Genomic DNA, 20,665 nt, shown 5'->3' with positions numbered 1-20,665 from the left:
TAATCCAGTCAATTCACTGGACTTAAGAGGAATTACCCCAGTTCCAAAATACAAAAATTTAATGCTTTAACAAAAAGGGAAGAATTAGTGGGTGGAAGACAGGTAACTTTCATTGGAGATAATGCCTTAAAATCAGTCCAGGAGTCCTAATCAGTAGTGGTTCAAAATTTAACATCAGTTTTAGAAACTGTTTACTAACTGGGTTTGATGTCATTTATATCAATTATTAATTGTAAATACATATTAGATCAGGTTTGCAGTCCCTGAGACAACATGGTAGCTCCCAGACAGAGAACATTTAAAACTCTGAAACTGAATGTTTGAAAGAAAAGTAAGGAGTCATTGCACATTTTTACAAGCTTCCTACATTTGGAAAAAAGTCTAGGCCTGTGAGAAATGTTAATTGATACAGCAAACATAAACTGAATCCAAACCAGAAACTTGAAAGCCCAAAAAAACAATATTCAAAGCATCATTCTTTTACAAACACACCAAAGCATTCCCCAAACTCCATCAAGCACTTCAAAACAATGCAACAAAGCAAGACTGATGAAATTGTTTTTCTCCAGAGACAATGGGTTGTCACAATCCACTTGAATCTGGACCAGTGCCTTTGGGTATATGTGGTAAGCACAAATATCTTTCAAAAAGCAGTGACAGAAGATACATATGTGGATTTTTGACAGTTTTCAGACATACGATTCCACATTTGCTCTTTAAAAATTCAGCTATTTCAGTTTTTCTGATACAGATAAATACAGTACACTTAAAGCAATCGAAGTCACTATGTAGGACTGTATTTGTCATGCTTTTGCCATCAGAACCACTGAACTAATGCAAACTGGTGACTGCTGTATTGCATAGTATTTGCATCATTTCATATTGGTTTGCTGAAAATACACTACGGAAATGAAATGCTTTGCAGTACAAATCTGAATTATTTTCCCATATAAAGACCTACAAACACATTTTCCATAGCTTGGAAAAGGAAGCAAAGATTTAGATTCAAAATAAATGCAACAGATTTAGTAAACAAAATAAAAGCAAATTTTAAATTAAAATAAAGAAGCTGATGATGCTAACAACAGGAAACAAAGAGGATAAATTGATTAAAAATCAACATGTAAAGAATATTTTCAGATAGTCAAGGTATACTGCACTAGAGACAAGCAATACCTGTTCCATTCTCAGCAAATCTAACATAAACTGTCATGTGCAACAAGCAATACAATACCATTCCATTCATCTAATACACTAAAAACTTGCACGGAATCCATCTGAACCATTCTGTTTCATATTTTAAAATATAACTAAACACAAAGACTGCACAGCCCTAGAAAAGCCTGTAGGTGATTTCTTTTTCTGAAGGAGTAATTTTATCTTTGGTGACATCTGCACAGATGTGGCTAAAATTGCTGCTTCTTAAGTGGTAAGTTTTCTGTGGATGCTGCAAGTAAAAACTGGCCACGTGCTTACCCAGCCTGCTACGCCTTATCTCATCAGGGGAGACCGGCCGTAACTTCCTCTCTGCCTTGATCTCCTCCAGGATCCTTTCGTGGAGGCTGCGGGGCCGTGGCGGGGTTGGTTTCAGTTTCCTTGCCGACGCCTTGGGACACAGAGACAATCATATTTACATTAAAAAGTGCATCCTTGGAAGTAGATTTCACACTTTTTTTAAAAAAAAAACATGGAATGCTCTGATATGATTTTACATACACTCGGTTTCAAACCTCAGCATAAATTTGAAAGAGGGTTTTATGCATCATGGTTTCCTAGAGATAAAGGGCTGCTGGCAGCTGTTAATTGGTATGTGCAACATATTACACACTGTTCTTTTAAGAGATCCTATTCTACGTACAGAAGACAGTATTTTTGAAAGCCCTGGCAGATAATATTATGTCTACATATTTGCTGGAATCAAACATGCTTTAAAAAGCCACTATTTTGTAAGGAATGAAGCCCACTGGATTACATACAGGATTTAATGGAGGTCGTGATCGGATGAAATCCAGGATTATTTCATGGGCACTCTTTTTTAATCGAGGTGGGATGTCACCATTGACCTGGAAAGGAGAAAGCAAAATATATATTGCTGTGTTTCACATTTGTATTCATGCAGATGAGACTAACTGGAAACTTACAACAACCCTGACAGAGCTGCAGTGTCCTGAAACCTGCACAAGACAAAACCTCACCAGTTCTGAGTGGAGCAACAATCCATATGCAGAGCACAGGCAAGCAAATCAGCTTTGCTGATGGCTGCAAAATAACTCCAACTGCAGCAGCTTTAAGCAGCAATATTTAGGATTTTGAAGTAATGAAATCGAATGTCAAAGCTGCAATGGTGTCTATGGGAGAAGTATGTTTCCTCACTGTAAATCACATATTTCTGTAATAGAGGCGCTAGTTGTTTGCTTTTTTGGTTTGGTTTTCTCCAGAGACACAGACATTTAGATGTAAGACCATATGTAAGATATCACAAGGGAAGAGTCAATTTGCTATATGTATGGGATTTAAAGAAGGCAATGGAAGTTTTTATATCACATGAAGAATGTATAAATTGTAAACTGGGAATAATTGTATGGATTTTCTTAAAAAAGCCACAAACTGTCAGATTCAGTCTTCACGTGCCCAAGCACGCTGTCAGGGATTGAGATCATCTTGCGTTGTATATATTCTTCTGCCACCTTCTCTTTCTACACAGTAGCTATGTATTAGCCCTGTTGTCCAAGTTGACAGAAACTTCCATGACACTGTATTGCTCAGACCAAGTATTCCATATTTCAGACTTCTTTTTTCTTTTTTAAGGGTCAGTTGCCACATTTTTTTTGGTAGGACTCTCTTCATACAAATATGGATGTTTCTGTAGCCAGAAAACCCACGTAAAGACACGTCTGGTTTGCCAGATAACATGCCCTTTTGCTAACCAGAAGGACTGCTGCCACCACAAAAAGGGGTTTAAATGTCCATAAGGTCACATGAATATGATCCCTAACTGAACTTCACCAATGCCATGAAGCTTCCATACAAGCTCTGCTCACCTCAGGCATGCCCTGTGTCCAGGTTGAGGCTGAGTGACAGCCTCCTCAAGAAGATTCATCCCTTTCCCTCTAAGAAATCAGATGGAGAGTCCCTCCTGGGGAGCATTTAATTGCTTTCCCAATGGAAAGCATCTTGTCTTTGTGGAGATATCCTACCCCAGACACAGTCCAAACTTTATTTGTTCCACCCTCCTTAGTTTCCTAAGAGTGAATTTCATGTTGCTTGGCAAAGAATACCAAGCCGCTAAACTCTGCAACATGCATCATCTTTTTAAAAATAGTGCCTAAAAATTAAAATGGAAAAGATTTATACTAAACCGTGATTCGACATTTCCTGATGAGGAGAATACTATTTTAAGGGGTGTGATTGATTTTTTCTGTTCAAAGACTGTGCAGTTTTTTGAGGTCAATCTCCCAAGACTGTTAATGAAATGAGAAGTCTCTCTTCCTGAGCTACTGTTCATCAGATGTCAAAGTTGACAGCTGAAGTTGAGAATTATTACCATCAGAACAGCCGTTTTGTAAACTGATAATCTCTGTTTGAGCCTTGGGGAACAACCCTCTGCATGACAATAGTCAATAAATAATAGATGGCTCTGAGCCTTTCACCTCAGGGCACTCAAGGTCCTGACTTAATGCCATCAGGGTATAATTAGTATCAGTATTACCATCTGATTGGAAAAAGAGAAATGTAGGATTTGCTTAAATGATTTTCCACAGGATACATGGGGAGCTGGTGGCCAAGCAAGTGGATGTTTTGCAGCCAACAAGCCAAGAGCAGGAGCATCAGTGGCAGAACCTACTTTCTCATACTTGGTGCTCAAACAAGATACTGACATGAAAGATACTGAAGGGAAATTTTTATCCTCTCTGTTCAGACTAGATTTATTTATTTACTCAAACTAACTCTCTCTGTAGTAAGCAACTTCAAATGCATCCTTTACTTTTACTTAATTAAAATTCATGGCTCTTGATTAAAGTCTCAATCAGATACATTGCACAGATGCATCCATGATACACAGGCTACAGGGGGAAAAAACACCAAGGAACAAGCTTATATATGTATTTTTTCATCTCCACATACCAGGCTAGCCCCAACTACAAAGCAGTATTTGAATAAATACCTCAAAACACTGTAAAACTACCCTAAGACTTCATCTGTGTAAAACAGGTCTTGTATAGCGGTATGCATTAAAACGGGCATTGTGAAAAAAGCTTAACCAATTATTATAAAAATCAAACATAAATGTAGAGATCCAAACAGCTAATGCACAGAAAAACTAGCATGTCATCATCTACCAACAACCTGCTACCATCACATTTTAATACATATGGATTTGCAATTAAAAAAATAATGGCAAATGGTACTTAGTTACCTTTGGCTGAAGCCAGAAGCTTTAAAAATGGTGATCTCAAACAAGAAGTACATTGCTGATAACTATCACAAAAAATAATATCACCTATCTTTGACACTCAATTATCTTACCCATTTATTTGTTCAGCTATTAAAGATGTCAGCAATACGTACGAGAGTGCTGTCTTTATGTAATAGTCAAAAGGAAACTGATACTGTCTTGTACTATCTAGAAATTTTCATTTAAAAGGAAATTGCATGGACATGGAAACAGACAGAGGGGATACACTACATCATTTCCAGGACATCTCATGATAAAGTTCAGTGGTGAATTAAATTACTTTAAGTAGATAACTATTCACCATCTTGCATTATGCAGATAGTTTAGTGTTTTAGTTAACACAGTTGCTATACAGTATTTTGATGCCCTACAGCAAGCTCAAGCAGCAATGTCCAAGAATTAAGTGCTCTGGTATTTCCCTTCATGAGGCACTGTACTCACACTGCTGTTCTTGCACAGATATTGCAGAAAAAAGTTTATGATATCACATGATAACCACAGTACTCACACAGAGACCCTCCTCTGAATACTCCTAAAGCATGATTAGGAACTGTAAAGCTCCCTGCTCTACCTAGGATGACTCCTACATTTCTGTAGAAACATGTGATGAAGGTGTAAAATGAAAAGCACAGCTCCCCTGCTGAAAGCAACTCATTACAACCAGGTCAGACTTGTATGTAAGGGAACCACAGACTCTACAATGTCCAGCTGGATAAAGTGGTCAAAGCCTTTTGCACAGTAAAGCTCACATTCTCTATGTCCTGCTCAAAGCATGTGAAACAATGCTTATGAAAAAATACTGTCCATGCACAGCTGTTACTGCAATTTACCTAAGTAATCTAAGATGCTAAATACTGCAAAGAAGCCAATTTAAAAAAAACAACAACAAAATCAAAAAAACCTATGCCACAGGATTCTCAGTTTAGACATTCAAATTACTGGATATTTTTGGATAATAATGGCTTCAACCTGTATGTTTAAATTCACCTTCTGTAACATGGTCAAGCCTGTATCACTGCATGACAGGTACTTGTGAAGAGCTCAAATATTATGACAAGAGTGATGTTACCTACAAAGAGTGTAACAGTTATGTAACATAATGATGATTTTGGATAGGGCATAGAAGTACCTGACAGGCATGTATTGAGCAGGAGATATCAGCTACTGTTCAATAAGTGCTGCTCAGAAATACAGTGGATGGTGCATATCTTGGAGCGGGGGGTGGAGATGGGCAGAAAGCAGAGCTAATTATGAAGCACTCTGAAACTAAAAACTGTAGATCAACACATACAAATAATAAAGAAAAATTAAGCTTGCAAGAGTAATTAATTCTTAAACTTCTCTATTTCGAGGTGTTGAATCTACCAATGACCACAGCTTTTAGCTTGTGTGGGAGTGGGTGCTCCATAGGTGAAGAAAGCTATTAAATCCCTCTAAGGTAGATACTTAAAGTTTATAAAATTCCAGAATGAAAGCTATCTTGCTCCCACAGCAATTGCAGAAATGAGGACTCTTGCCTCAGGATAGAAAGATGACAAATCTGAAATTATTTTCAGATGTACTGAAATAGAAATGCCAACACCACTGAAACAAATGAAACCAGTTATTTACCAAAAGCCCAGAATCTGATATTTTACATCTTCAAAACATTTTGAATATTTGCACTATAACAATGGGTGAGATCAGGAAGCTCCAGTTATTTCTGTCTGTTAGCACAATAGTCTGAAACAGTAAAATATGACCTAACACGAACATCTGTTCCTTTTTTAATTTCTACTCAGAACACTGAGCAGGTCAGTGACAGATCAAGCTACTCTTTTAAACACAGCATCACACTATTAAAAAGAACAGTAGAAATTTCATGTTGAATTTCATTTACTTAAAAATATTACTTATTACTTTGAAAACTTACTTAACTTCTTGGTATCATTAGTAGGATATATGCCCTCACAAGCTACAAAGTCTAAAACTACTACCCATAAATTTAAAATAAAAATCACTTTTAATACAAATTTTGCTGAACATCCATTTTGAATGATAGAAAGAAACATAATCCATCTTTCCAAGACTGCCTTAAAATTCAGATTTGGGATCCTTGTCCTCTTCTCCTCTTCTCAAGAATGACAAAGGTTTCCGCTGATGGGAACCTGTACTATCAGCTTCAGCCTGTGATAGCCAGTTAGAAGATGCTCTATCTATGCAATCTAACTAAACTTGTAATTCTGTGTGATTCCTTCAGGTTCCATGTCAAGCTGCACTCTTTTTGTTGAACATGCTTCAAGCAGACCCTGCAGCAGAATCCAAGTTACTGAGTTTAAAGTTTCCAGTAAGAAAGAAGTGATTTTTCTAACAGTGTCACCATCAGCAGTTGTCAGACTAAGCCAGCAGTTGCATCACAGACAGCCCTACAGGTACTGTACCTGCAGCTGATTGCAATCATATTTATTCTCAGAGTTCACTTTGGACAATCTATCTAGAAGACAAGATAGCAGGCCAAAAATAGATGCTTCCAGGGATTTTGTACAGAGCCAGAGTCTGGATAAGCAGAGCAGCAGCTGTGCCCCCAAGATGTACCACATAATGAAGGAAATCTCTTCTGAAGAGGCAGGAGCATGCTTAGCAGCAGATGAATTAAAAGCCAGTCTGACAAAAGCAAAATTAGATGACCCAGGGGTTCCCACTCAAACAAAACTACTGTTCTGATTGCATACAGTAATTAAGGTCCTGAGGGGACTGGTCCTCTTTTGCAGAGGGTAGTAGGAACACTTAGCACAGTTCTCTGAATTGTTAGAGGAAAGACAAATAACATCATTACCTGAGAATGTATTTTACCCTATTGATTTAGAATTTAAACAACATCTGCAGCAGAAAATAAATACAATCCGATAGTCTAAATCCAGATCTCGATTAGGAAAGTATTTTCAGCTCAAACATAAAAAGCATTTATATTACACACTTTGTGCCTCTCTCATCTGTCTTCCTCACCCCCCACCCTCCCCTTAGTTTTTTTTTTTGTGGAATCACAGTAAATGGTGAAGATTTGTCAGGAAAGTAAATACATCTGAATACTGAATATTCTAAAACAATGCTTCCATTTTAACTAATGATAGGTGAAGATAAGTAAGTGTAAGGTATAAATACTGATATTGACCAAATACATGCCTCTGGTAAAGGGATTTACAATGTCCTGCTAGGGATAAGATACCCTTTAGATCAGTTGCTAGACAATCAGGAAGAACATCTTAACTGAAAAAAATATAACCCAAAAGGACAGAAAGAACAGGGAGACACCAGTAAATATCAAATGGGTTCTGATAAGAAGAGTGCCTCAGGTCAATTTTATAAGCACCTTTATGAGGATCTAGGGGGAGGAGACCCATGAACATTCTCCAGCTTGCTGTGGCATATTGTCTTGACTTGAAAGCAAAAGAGACTATGCTGAAAATAACTGAATTCAACTTCTACAAATGGAAAATTAAATATTTTTTTTTACACAGAATATTCCTCAAAAATTCATAACAGATCAATGTAAGTTTTCAAACACTGTGATACAGGCATTTTTCAACTACTGTAGGTTTTCCTTTCCCATCACAGTATCATTCATTCGTGGTAGCACTTTACATTCTGGAACTCCAAAAACTATGTTGTAGCTCAAGACAAATGTACTCTCCAATAAGAAAAGTCAAAAACAATTTCTCAGTGGAAAGCACGACAGGACCTTTGAGATGACTCTTAAAGTTATCACAAACCCAACACAAGTGATTTGTTTGAGCTTATGATAGGTAGGCATGTCTTTCAGAATTTTAAATGCCTGCCACATGGAAATCAAAGTACACTACATGTGTTAATTTCATTTTCTCTCCCTCTATGCACTGTGCAAAATTGATGATGCCATATAAACCCCATGAACATTAGTATCTATATGAAATAGTAATTTCAAGATCCTCAGAAGAAAAAAAAAGACAAAAAGAAGTTAAAAAAAGGAAAATAATATTTCAGATTTGACAAACCAGTGATTATCTTGACTTACCATGACCTTCCTTAAGGTATAACGTTTGGATCTAATATCATCCATCAGCATCTCATAGGGTGTGAGCTGATATTCTATGGGGAGTGGGTTGTACTGACGCTCTTGAACTTTCTTAAGTTTAACACCATTCCGTAAATCTCTCATCACTTGCACCCAAAAACGGGCCTAAAGACAAAAGAGACAGAAATTTTACTTCATACTTTACCCTTGAATACCACTTCACATTAAACCAAAATTTTCTTCAAGGACACAGATATTTACAGCTGTACTTGTTTATTTTTAACACATCAACCAAATTTGAAATTTTGTTTTATATAAGCTTATTTTTAACACTCATGAACATAACAAAACTTCATTGCAATTCAGCAGGACTGCTGGGCCTCACCTCAAGTATGGAAAAAGGATTTGAAATTCTCATGCCTTACATCTAAATTCCCACTTCAAGTATACTGGAAGCACATAATCAAAGTTTATAGACATATAGCTAATACTATGTGAACTAAAACAGTGATTGAATCTGAAACTTTGTTACCCAGGACTCTCCTGTAAAATTTCCCCAAAAGTTGTTCTTCAAATAGAAATTTTGGAATGGTCTTCAAGTCCTAAGATCTTGCAATAGAAAAACTCAACTTCTTTTGCTCTGCCAGAGCACTGACACCTCCCTCTCATTTTCTGTGAAGCAGAATGGCTGGAGAGAAGAAAGAACTGGTGGTGGATAGAAGATTTGGAAATTAAAATCAAGTATTTTTTAGGAACCTCATAATACTTCTCTATGAACTGGCAAGAACAGTACCTAGAAATTAAGTTACTTCCTGCTTAAGAGCTTCCCTGCAGCCTTTTTCTTTCATCACTGGAGAAATTCAGCTGGTGACTCTGTCTACTGCCTGACTGCCCCTCTGAAGGGTAGTCAGCATGGTACCTGTCTAAATGTCCAGTCTTTAAACTGCAAAAGCTTCTCTATGAAAACAGCCTAAGGAAAAATATATTGCTTGGATACTTGTATTGTTTCATCTGTCTGCAAAGGAAAGTTGAGACTTCATTTAGTTCTAACTTGTAGTGGGTTACTATTAATTCATATATTAAAAAAAAAACAGAGACTGATTTGAACACAATATCATAGAGTGTTTTGGGTAGAAAATACCTCAAAGCCCATCTAATTCCAACTCCCCTGCACTGGGCATGGACACCTTTCACTAGACTAAGTTGCTGAAACCTGTTCCTGTGCCTCATCACCCTCATGGCAAAGAATTTTTTCCTAATACCTAATCTAAATCTCTTTCAGTTTAAAGACACTCCATCCTGCCCTGTCACTAAATGTCCTTATAAAAAGTCCTTTTCCAGCTCTCTCAGAGGCTTTCTTTAGGAAGGTGCTCTAAGATCTCCCTGAAGCCCTCTCTTCTCTGGGCTGAACAACCCCAGCACTATCAGCCTGTTCCCACAGAAGAGATGCTTCAGTCCTCTGAGCATCTTTTTGGCCTCCTCTGGACTCAACCCAACGGGTCCACATCATTCTTATACTGGGAGCTACACAGATGGACACTACTTCAGGTGGGGTCTCATGAGGGCAGAGGTAATAATGCCTTAGTTATGATTTATAAAGAAAAATAAGCTGCCAGTAGTGATGCTGAATCACTATTCCATTGTTGTCTTACCCAGTCAGCATTTTTCAGTTCATCAAGATCTGTGCTGGATTCATCACTTGCCTCTTTGTCCATTTCCTGAATCTTCTTCAGGTTCTGCCAACGAAAAGAAAATGAGTCAATAAATGAATAGTGGCATTAACTCTCAAGTAAAACTAAAGCTTAATTTTTAATCTTTTGTATCATGCTATTTGGGTATTCTACTGAATGTTTTATGACTTGAATAGTTACTGTAAAAAAGTATCTTGAAACCGTATTTGAATGTATTTCTCTTCCTTGGAAAGTTAACCTTAAATGCTGGGAACAAATGTTAAGTTTTGAGTATGGAAGTACTTCAGATAATAACACTCTGGAGGAAAAACTACACCTTAAAATGTTTCTATCCCTAAATTTTTATATACACAGAGAAAACCCTTAATTACCTATCAGGTCTGTTAATCTACAACACAGAAAATATTGCCAGCTTGATAAGGATCCATTCATACCAAAATTAATACTTGTTGAATTCAAGGCAGCTCATTTTTGTAGAAGGAGAAATAAGCTATGAGAAATAAACTATGAGAAACATTGAATAGTGACAGAATTGCACAAAAATATTTAAATGAATTAGTAAGTATAACATGAGTATAGATTCTGAAATACCCATAATAAAATCATGTGAGGAAGAGAAACAGATCTTTCAAAGATGAAAACTGCTACTTATGAACAAGATCAGATCATGCAAATACAGAAAAGCTGGTGTGCAAAGGGGCAAAAAAAAAGCTTTCATACCATCAAGAATATGAAAAACAATTAAAAGTTACAGCAGACCAAAGAACAGGCAAGCTTGAACCCAGAAGGCTGTGGCTATACACAAATTTTCTTATATACATCAACTCCTGTATATTCAAAAGGGTTTTTTGTTTGGTTTTTTTTTTGTTTACTTCTGTACTGAAATGTTTCTGAATCAGCAGTACAAGTAATTTCTCAGTCATCCACTTCACTTTCATGAAGAGTTTTCCAAGAAATCTTTAACAATGTTTAATTTGATCTATTTTCCAGGTACTCACTAATATATCTGAAATGGGTATTTAAGTCCTCTGCTAACAATGTTTTTATTTTTTTTATGGGACTAAAGCAACAGGTCAGAGATCTGACAGATGTATCTACCCCAAGTATTTCCATCTTCTAAGCACTTAAGCTCTTCCTCTAACGGAACTGAAAATCAGTCTCATTTCAGCTTCTGAGCTTTCCAGAAAAAATAAAAATAAGCATACTTTCAAAAACTTTTTCTTTTTCCTGGAAGTAGCAGTTCCTAAACTGCCAACATTTCAGTGTAAGAAGTGGAAGCACTGGAAGAGTGCTTAACTTGCACATTCAATAGTGCAAGCATCTACCAAACCTGGCTGCAGAGACAGGATATGTGAGTCAGCTGTCACAGAGGTATTGGAAAGAGACCAGATGAGTTCTTTATTGTCTTATTTATGTAAGTAACACAATTGCTTTAGTATCAAAGAATAAATACTACCATTGCCCTATCAAAATAAAAAACACATCATTTATAAGAAGACTCCAAAAAAGAATGAATCACCCACACTAACAAAAGCAGATGCATCATGAGGACAATGTGGCAATATTTTGGCATGACTTGCAGCATCACAACAGGATACCCAGCTAGGAAAAAATGTCTTTATGGAAAAACTTCTGTTGGTTCTGGTGCTGTGGTCAATCTGACACAGGCAATTGCTCTTTCCAAGGGAAAAATAGAAAAATGGAAAGAATGGGTAACATAAAGGCCTTGCTTATGTGTATTCTGCTATCCAGGGTTTCTTCTTTTCTGTATCATACAGTTGGAGTTGGAGTAATCATTTCAAATACAGTACCTATGAACTGTAAATTACTTTCTTTTTTGCAAACTGCTAACATCTACTGATAAACTGCAAAATATAACATCTGATACTTTATCTCTTTGTAATCAAAAAGATAACTTTTTGATAAAAAATAGAAGTAAACGGGCTCACAAGTGTCAGATCTGCTCCTCCTTCCCATACTGGAAGGTACACTTTAATTTTTTTAAAGATTAACATCTTCCAGCAGCTTAATCTAAACTTCAGCTATTCAATGAGACTGGTTGTAATCACCCATCTCAGCAACAGTGTTCCCTACCATCCAGTTTATGGGCCTGATTTGTGCCCAAAGGCTGATGCTTTTGACTGACATAAATATTTCATGAAGCTAGAAGAGATTACAACCTGTTTTTCTTAAGAGTAGAAAATAAGGAGGGAAAAAAAACCCACCCTGAGCAGCTGAAAGATCTTCCAAAAAAGGCAACTATCTAATTAGTTTCTCTGGAACATAGCTGGAAGGGCAGTTCCTACCCAAGAAAGCACAGGTGTAAGCGATGCTGCTGGCTACCATGCACCAGAGAACTGCAGGAGCAAAACCTGCCAGCCAGGAGATGAAGTGCATCCAAGTGTAGTTTTATGATACAAATGAGCTGGTACAAGCACAGGCTACTGCCAAAGCTGGGCTTCTTTTACTCCCCATCCCTGTGCTGAGTGCTTGGCTGTGGCTCTGGTACCACAGACACGCACTTTGTAGGGATAGTTCATTCCCTTCCCTGGCACCTGGCTCTGGCACTTAAATGCAGCTCGCCATGCAGCTAGTGGAGAAGAGCAGAAGATAAAGGAATTTCCATCATTATAGAACTAACAAAGCTTTGGAAGTAACCAGCAAGTGCTCTATGCTTGCAGGAAGTGTTTAGGAAGGCTTCTATAACTCTTCTACACATACCAAGTGCTGCTTGGGAAGGAATAAATTCACTGTGACAAATGATTATGTTTAAACTTGTAGAATAAATAGAACATTAGGGTTTCCCTCCAGCATCCCCAGCCAGCATCAGTGGGTTTCTGCCTCTGTTTTAACTGTAAATTATAGAAACCAACACATTTAAAGCACAATAGACTCTTTGTCAGAATTCAACTGTGTTCCAAAACCTTCAAGTAACCTCAGCTGCTGCTGCTGTAGCCACTTGCACTTACCCTTGGGACAATGGCTTAAGAAAAGCTATTATAGAATAATAAATACATGGCCTAAATGGATTTCCATTTCAGAAAGCAGAAAAATCTTAAAAGGGTTTTTCTAAATGATCCCAGAACCTCAGACCCATACCACAGACCCAATTCACCTATTACAGCCTGGGCATTCATTCAGGAATAAGGGTTGGATGTGTAGGAAATTAGCGTTTCAAGAGCTTTAGCTTTTTTCTAAAATCTTTGAAGCATCTGGCCATTTTTTCAGAAGACTGCATCTTGTGACAAAAGCTAGTAATAAAAATATCAAATGTCTTCAAACCTCTTGCTGTACTATTAAAAGCAGGCACTAGATTTGCTGCTGCTGCTGCGTGGCCCACATTAGAGATGTGCTCTTCTGTGCTCAGTGCCAGATGGGAGTTTATATAAGACTCTTGTCAGCACAGTATCAAAGACTCCCTTCCATAAAATACTTTCTAAAACATGGTGCTTTAATGAATGTTGTATTCTAGGGAATCCAGACCTGGATTTCGCCTTTCACCAATCGCAGAGCACAGTCAACTACAGTTCCCAGTTTATACTCTCCATTAGGAATCACTTGTTTACTAATTAAATTGATTCTTACACTGCTATCTGTGAAACTAGTAAAACATTCTTGCACATCTAGGCTCAATTTAAAAATACACAACATGCACATATGGGAAAAAATTTTATATACCTTCAGCTATTCAACCTGTGTTTAAATTCCAAGAGCTTAGGCAGCAGCAGTACTCTAGGTCTTTGAAAAGACCCAAACCCCATTTAATTCAAACTGGGAATAGGATCAGTTAAAACAATTCCTGAAAACCACAAGCTGATAGCAAAGTTCCTCATGTATAGAGGTATGGGCTGATGTACTTTGCTCAGCTCTGGAGAGGGCAATAGTCACCATGCTGCTCAACCTGACTGTGTAAGAGGCAAAAAACAGAAACCAAGGGCATGTGACACTGATTGAATGACAGTGTCTGCACCACTTCAGAAAATAAAACCAAACTCTCCCTTGCCCAACACAAACCAGCAGCATTTTCCCTTATTAAAGGTCCTAAATTGAGGGATCAAATTTATCACGATGGAGCTGCAAGCCTGACAACAGCTCAGCTGCAAAAGTAGAGTCACTGGAGACTTGGAAGTGTAGGCAAAAGTGAAGTTATGAGCTGAAAAGCTTGTGAATTAATTCATTTCTCCAGCTGTGCTCTCTGAAAATCCAAGCAGCAGAGTATTTGACAACTTTTACAATCACAAGACTTCTGAGAATAACTGGGCTAATGACTCTATTTCCAAAATAAGTTAGCCATTAACATTGTTTAGGTACCTATTAACTACCTCCATTATCATATTTTCTACAAATAATACAGCAGTATAGCCACCTGACTTTTTTCATTAGCTCTTTTCCAACTTAATCTTTGCATGGCATGAAACTAGGAAAAAAAAGAAAGGAACAACTTCATTTCTATGCATGTACTTAATTAGAATTTGTATGTTTACATTTCATACAGATTGGTTTGAAATATAACCAGGCAGACTGAAAGAATTATGTTTTTACATCAGAAAGGACAGAAATGAAAGGCAACATGTTTTAAAAGAATAGCACAAAGATGACAGATTGGGAGCTTTCTCTATGTTCTACCAAAAAGCCTGATTACAAGGCACATTGTGGATAATGAAATTATGGATGAGTTTTTGATGAGCATGGATTTTCACAGCAATTAAAGATGCAGGCAATTATAAAAATATACAAAGTCTTAATTAGTTTTGGAAGAAATATTAATTTTGATGATCTAGAGTATATATCAATCTCTAAAACTTTTTGAGATACAAGTCAAACTTACTGCAACAGATCTGCCTACTGGACATTCATCTCCTGTGCTGGCCAGCATCACATGGTGATTTTAGCACCACCTGTGCCAGTTGAGGAGTTCATCACCCACAGGTCTACATCCTACAGGCCAGCATCACTTTTATTGATGCCACCCACAGAGTCACACAACGCTTGAGAGTACAAGAGATCTCTGGAAATCAGCTGGTCCAACTCCCTGCTAAAGCAGGGCCCCCCAGAGCCAGTCCAGTGTCATGTCCAGGCAGCTTTTGAATATCTCCAAGGACAGAGAATCCACAGCCTCCCCAGAAAACCTTTGTGAGTGCTCACTCACACTTACAGTAAAAACAGTACTTTTGCTTGTTCAGAGGAACCTCCTGTGTTCTAGTTTGTGTCTACTGCCTCCAATCCTGTCACTGGCTCCACTGAAAAGAGTCTGATGCTGTCCTCTTCACTCTCCACTCAGGTATTTAGAGACATTGATGAGATCCCCCTGAGCCTTCTCATTTCCAGACTGAACAGCCCTGGGTCTCTGCCTATCCTCACAAGAGAGCTGTTCCAGTTCTTCATCATCTTCCTTGCCCTTCCCTGGACTCTCTCCATGATGTCAATGTCTCTCCTGGACTGAGGAGCCCAGAACTGGACTCCAGCTGTGGCCTTGCCAGTGCTGAGCAGAGGCAAAGGATCACCTCCCTTGACCTGGAGGCAACACTCCTCCTAATGCAGCTGGGGACACCACTGGCCTTCTTTGCATCAAGGGCACATTGCTCGCTCGCTCAGCCATGAAGTGCACGTGGAACATTAACTCCAGGAGAAGGCAAGACCAGGCAGTAACAGGCAGCCAGAGGAGGAGAAGGGCAGATATCCCTTAAAAAAAGCAGGTTCCCAATGTGGATACAGCCCTGGTGAATCTCCTGTCTGACGCAGAGCACCAATTTCGCATTCCTTTGCTTGCACAGTCTCTCCCTGTCTCTCTCAGTCACACTTGATGCCATTTCTGAGCAACGTGTGTGAACTTTTCAGGTATTTCACAGCAGGAACGTTTGCTTTATCTCATGGACATCACTTATTTGTGCCTACAGTTCTGTCTATGGCCAGGTGCCACCAAAGATTATGTCAATGACTTTTGGATAATCCTGAAAAACATGAATCTTTTCTTTCATATGGGTCAATTTTTAGCTGATATTCAAACTACCTTGCCCCCGTCATACATGCGTACATTCATGTGTGCATTTCCTTCACCTTGTGAACCATATGTCCCCAAAAAATTAAAAAAAATTAAAAAAAAAGGAGAGAGAGAGAATCCCTTTCTGTGGGATTTTCTTACTGCAATTTTGAAAGCTCACTTCTTGTCATGAAAAACAAGCTGTACTCTATCTTTGTTATCAGCTGTAAAAGCTTAAACAGCAGGTCACAAGAATTAGGAGGGCTTGGCCTATTAGAAGACCTCTCCTGGATATCAGCAGATGGTACCCAGGGTAGGTCTGCAGCAAGTCATCTTTCACAGACTCTGAGCAGCATGCAGGTGCTGCCAGCAAGCTGAAAAATACCCCAGTGAACTTGCTAAAAAAACTTCACCTTGCAAAAAGAAAATTTTTAGTTGTTTACTTTTTTAAACTATTGCAACAGCACTATCACATCTTTCTCAACTCTATCCATCCTGTGCATCCACTGCATGAAGCACTTCACACTTTTCAAGAATGGAAGTAACATCTCCCTGTCTGCAAGTCAGCTTTACTGCTGACCTTTCATACACAAGGAATCAGACTGGAAATAATCATACGGCATCAATTATGTGACAAACTGCCTTAAACATTATATTTGTCATCCACTGGGATGATCTGAACAGCTCACTCATAGCTTCATCATTTCTGATTAACACACTCACCCAAATTCATGCCAGTACAACCCTTTGTGAATCTACGCTCTATGTGTTACATGACAGATGATGACTGGAGAACACATGACTCCTTAGTATATATACTAGTATTAAAGCATATTACAACCTATCCCTCCTACCTACCAATCTACCCCTCTTGAAATCCTGGACTTTCAAAGTCCTGCTAAGTTTTTATAGAGCCAAATTGAAAACTGCATCACAGCAATATTTTTTTCCCTGACTCTTTCACAGTTTATTTCCCATCTAAACCTGTTCCAGGCTGCAGCATAATATAGGTCAGATTTAGTTTGCTCCAAGCAAGTGAATTTTTACAGATAAAAATTCTCCCTCTTCCACTACAGTGAAACTGCCTATTTAAGCATTTACTGACCAAAAAATATGAACCTCATATACCTGGGAAACAGATACCCAGATGCCACTCAGTGGCCCTAGAAGAAATCTAAGTAATTTCAAAGTAATTTTATCAACAGGAAAGTTATTTTATATAATTTCAGAGGATTCTTTCTCCTTTTTTTTTTTTTTTATTTCATTTTGATCTCACATCCAAAACTGTGTCTAGGTCTGAGGGAATCTAAAGGAAGATCTCCGAATTAGGCTGTTGTTTTTTGAAACAAATTAACAATTTAGAATTCCTGGCATCTTTAGTGTCAAGCCCACAATATTACACAGTATATTTTTTTTTTTAATTGGAACTGATGTATGTAACTTGGTTCTTTTTCTCCAGTTCTCTGCCAATGCAATCACCACAAATCCATGACAACAAAGTTTCCTTACTTAAGTATTCACTATTTATCTACTTTATTAACCCATTACTTATATGACCACAACAAAAGGAAAAGAAAGAAGGAATTTACTAGAAGAGTATTTAAATGTACTCCTCATGACTTTAGATTCTGCTATGTACTTGCAAGACAGAAGCGCATGTAAACAACAGCATAGCTTTTACTGGCACAAACCTAATGTGATCATATGATCCCTGCTTGCCTCAAGTATAAACTATAAAGGTCATTTTTAAATGGTGCAACAAGATTTACAGCATTCCACCTCATATTTTCTTCATACATATTTTTTTATTTTGTACACTGTATTATTTTCAAAATTAAATACCTTCCAAATCTACAGTTAGATAAAAGCTAGGACCAAGCACATCATAAATCCAAAGTATTCAGCTTCCAAAAGCTACTTCCAAGATAATTTTCTTGGTAATTTCTTACATGCCTACTAAGGGACTGATCCAGAGTAAAACTAAATCAAAAGGTCAAAATCCTGGCCCTGGTTAGGTGCAGCAATAAAAGTCTTATTGATTCAGTAGGGCCAAAATTCCATCCACAAGGATTACTTCCTTTGACCTAGATGTGCTTTGAATCAATGCCTAACAGTCTGTGAGAGGCAAATGGTTTCTTTCATTTGGGATTAACTCATAGTATTCTCTATGGTGTGATCAGCTGTTTTTGGGTTTTTATGCTCAATGATAAGGTAATTAAATAATCTGCAAATTCAAAACGCCTTTCCACTTTTTAAAATAATTTTTAAAAGACTATTGTTAAGACATGATTGTAAATGGATATAGCCCACAATATTTTATTTTGACTTTGACAACAAAGATGCCCTATTACTGCTCACTGTGGCCAAGGTGTTTGAGAACTATTGGAAACAATTCCTTTCTGAGCAGAAAGAAGAACTCTGAAGGGTGTTATCTTTGAGCCTCAACATGGACTTTGCAACAGCTATTGAGTGAGGTGTTTCAAGCACAGGTCACTCAGTTAATATATCCAGTAGTTAAAAGCCAAGATGTGAAATTATTGATATCAAGGTTTGGGAGACAGCTTTAGCATGGAGATCTTGTATCCTGAGTGCTCCCTGTATCAGGGGCATTGGATGCAGATGTCCCATAACACAGGCACTTCAGAAAACAAGTGGCTCTTTAGCCATGCTGATATTGTCAAAATTATCCTTGTATGACACTGCTTCAGTTTAAAAATTGCTTTCAGTTTGAATAGGACTGGAGTAGAAGTGGAGATGAAGTGTGACCCTGTGCAGCTGAAAAACATCTCAGAAGGATTCTCCCTCTTGGATGATGCATCTCCAGAAGGAAGGAAAGAGCAGCAGCCCCTTATGTCTCTGACTAGTTTGCATCTTCCACCATGAGCATGAAAAAAGCTCTCTTGTGCTACTCTGAGGCTCATCTGATCCATTATTGAGCCGATTCAACTCATTAACCTGACAAGGAATAGCTCCTTTATTTTTTAATTTTGCTTGATATTTATTGCATTTGTTCCCTAGAACCAGAAGAAGGAAAACAGTGGGAGTACATGTGCGTGGGTGGAACAACTCTGCTTCTTTCAGCAGCAAATTTTTTAGGTCAGACTGTAAAATCTTATCCTGCTTTTCAAAGGTACTGTAGATCTTGACTTACAAAAGAAAAAAAAATCCTTCAGGGATTTATTAAGCAAAAAAAAATTATGAAAGCATTGCTACTTGCTAAGTTTGCTTTGGTAAAGAAACCAGCTTTGAAAAATGAGTTTTCCTCCTGCCCTTCCCCACACCCACCAGTTTTCCAATGTTATCAGCACCCAGACTGTTTTAACACAATTGTTCACAGGGCCACCCTGCAGGCCAGATCACTGAAATGATCTGCAGTAAATATCATCCTTAAAATCACTCTTCAGCCAGACCCGTTAATTGCAATGGTTCACAGGATGGCCTTTCAGCCAACAATAACAGCCAAACAGACAGTGAACATAAGCACTGTGACCTGAAGGGGAAAATGTTTCTATTTTTAAAGTTGGCTCTCCTGTGAAACCTATGGGACAGACAACAAATCAATCATACAACAAAAGGTAAGAGAAGCTGCTGACTGGAGACAAAATACGAGCGAGAAGAATCTCAGATGGTACTCAGCAAAGAGAATTCCCTCATGGGAAGGAGCTGAGGAAGAACAGGCAAAGATCTGACGCTTCATAAGATCCCTGAAACACCAGAGAAGAGTGTAGACTCAAATGTATTGCACATGCATGCAGGAATGGGTACATATACGTAATGTGTTACCCTGTAAGAAAATCCTCTGTTTTACTCCCAAATAGACTAGTCATAATTAATAACAAATTCTGAGGGATGTAAATTGTTACAGGCCAAAATTTAAAAAAAGCCTCAGCTGAAGAAGTGTACTCCCTGAAAACTACAGATTCCCTCCTCAAGCATTTGACATTCCCTGCTGGCTGTGTACAGAAGTGATTTTGTAAGCCAAATTCACATGGTGATGAGCTCAAAAGCAGAAAACCTTCTCAGACAGCTTACCTCTTTTGCACTTTTAATTTTGGCCAGGAAAGTGTAGAGTTCCATTGTTTCGGCAAACAGAGCCCGACACACTGCTTGATAGTGGTTGGGTGCCTCTGATCGGGTTGGCAGGTGGGCAGCACACAGCTAGAGAGAAAAATAAATAACAGGATCAAAACAATGCCCCATTGCTTTCATTAATGCTACAAAGCATGAGACAACATGAAAGTGAACGCAACCGAATATGAAGGGCACAAGCATCCATGAGATATTTCAGTTTAGCCAGGAATTGGGGTGTATTTTCTAAACCTTCTGTTCCTATTTGTTTTATGAGAAGAGTACTATAGGAATGGTAAGGGGACTGGCAGAACATGTTCTGGAAAACCAAGACACTGCCTTTCATAAGAAAAAAAAGAGGAACAATGTAATTTGACATAATTGTCATAATTGTGAAAACAAGCCACTTTGCAGCAGCAAATTTTGGGAAAGCATACTTA

At 38.0% G+C, this 20,665-nt stretch overlaps 1 protein-coding gene across 1 annotated transcript in view; it reads right to left on the bottom strand.

Moving 5' to 3' along the window:
• SPIRE1 (spire type actin nucleation factor 1) overlaps positions 1 to 20,665 on the bottom strand; it is a 128,192-nt gene that overhangs the window by 29,956 nt on the left and 77,571 nt on the right. The window contains 5 exon segments of the mRNA XM_015617331.2: positions 1,477 to 1,606; positions 1,977 to 2,063; positions 8,487 to 8,651; positions 10,139 to 10,222; positions 20,190 to 20,315. Coding sequence (XP_015472817.2) covers positions 1,477 to 1,606; positions 1,977 to 2,063; positions 8,487 to 8,651; positions 10,139 to 10,222; positions 20,190 to 20,315 — 592 coding nt within the window.

Source organism: Parus major, chromosome 2 (assembly GCF_001522545.3).
Source record: "Parus major isolate Abel chromosome 2, Parus_major1.1, whole genome shotgun sequence".
NCBI lineage: Eukaryota > Metazoa > Chordata > Aves > Passeriformes > Paridae > Parus > Parus major.
Note: the sequence above shows the minus strand (reverse complement) of the source record. Positions and strands in the feature narration are given on the sequence as shown.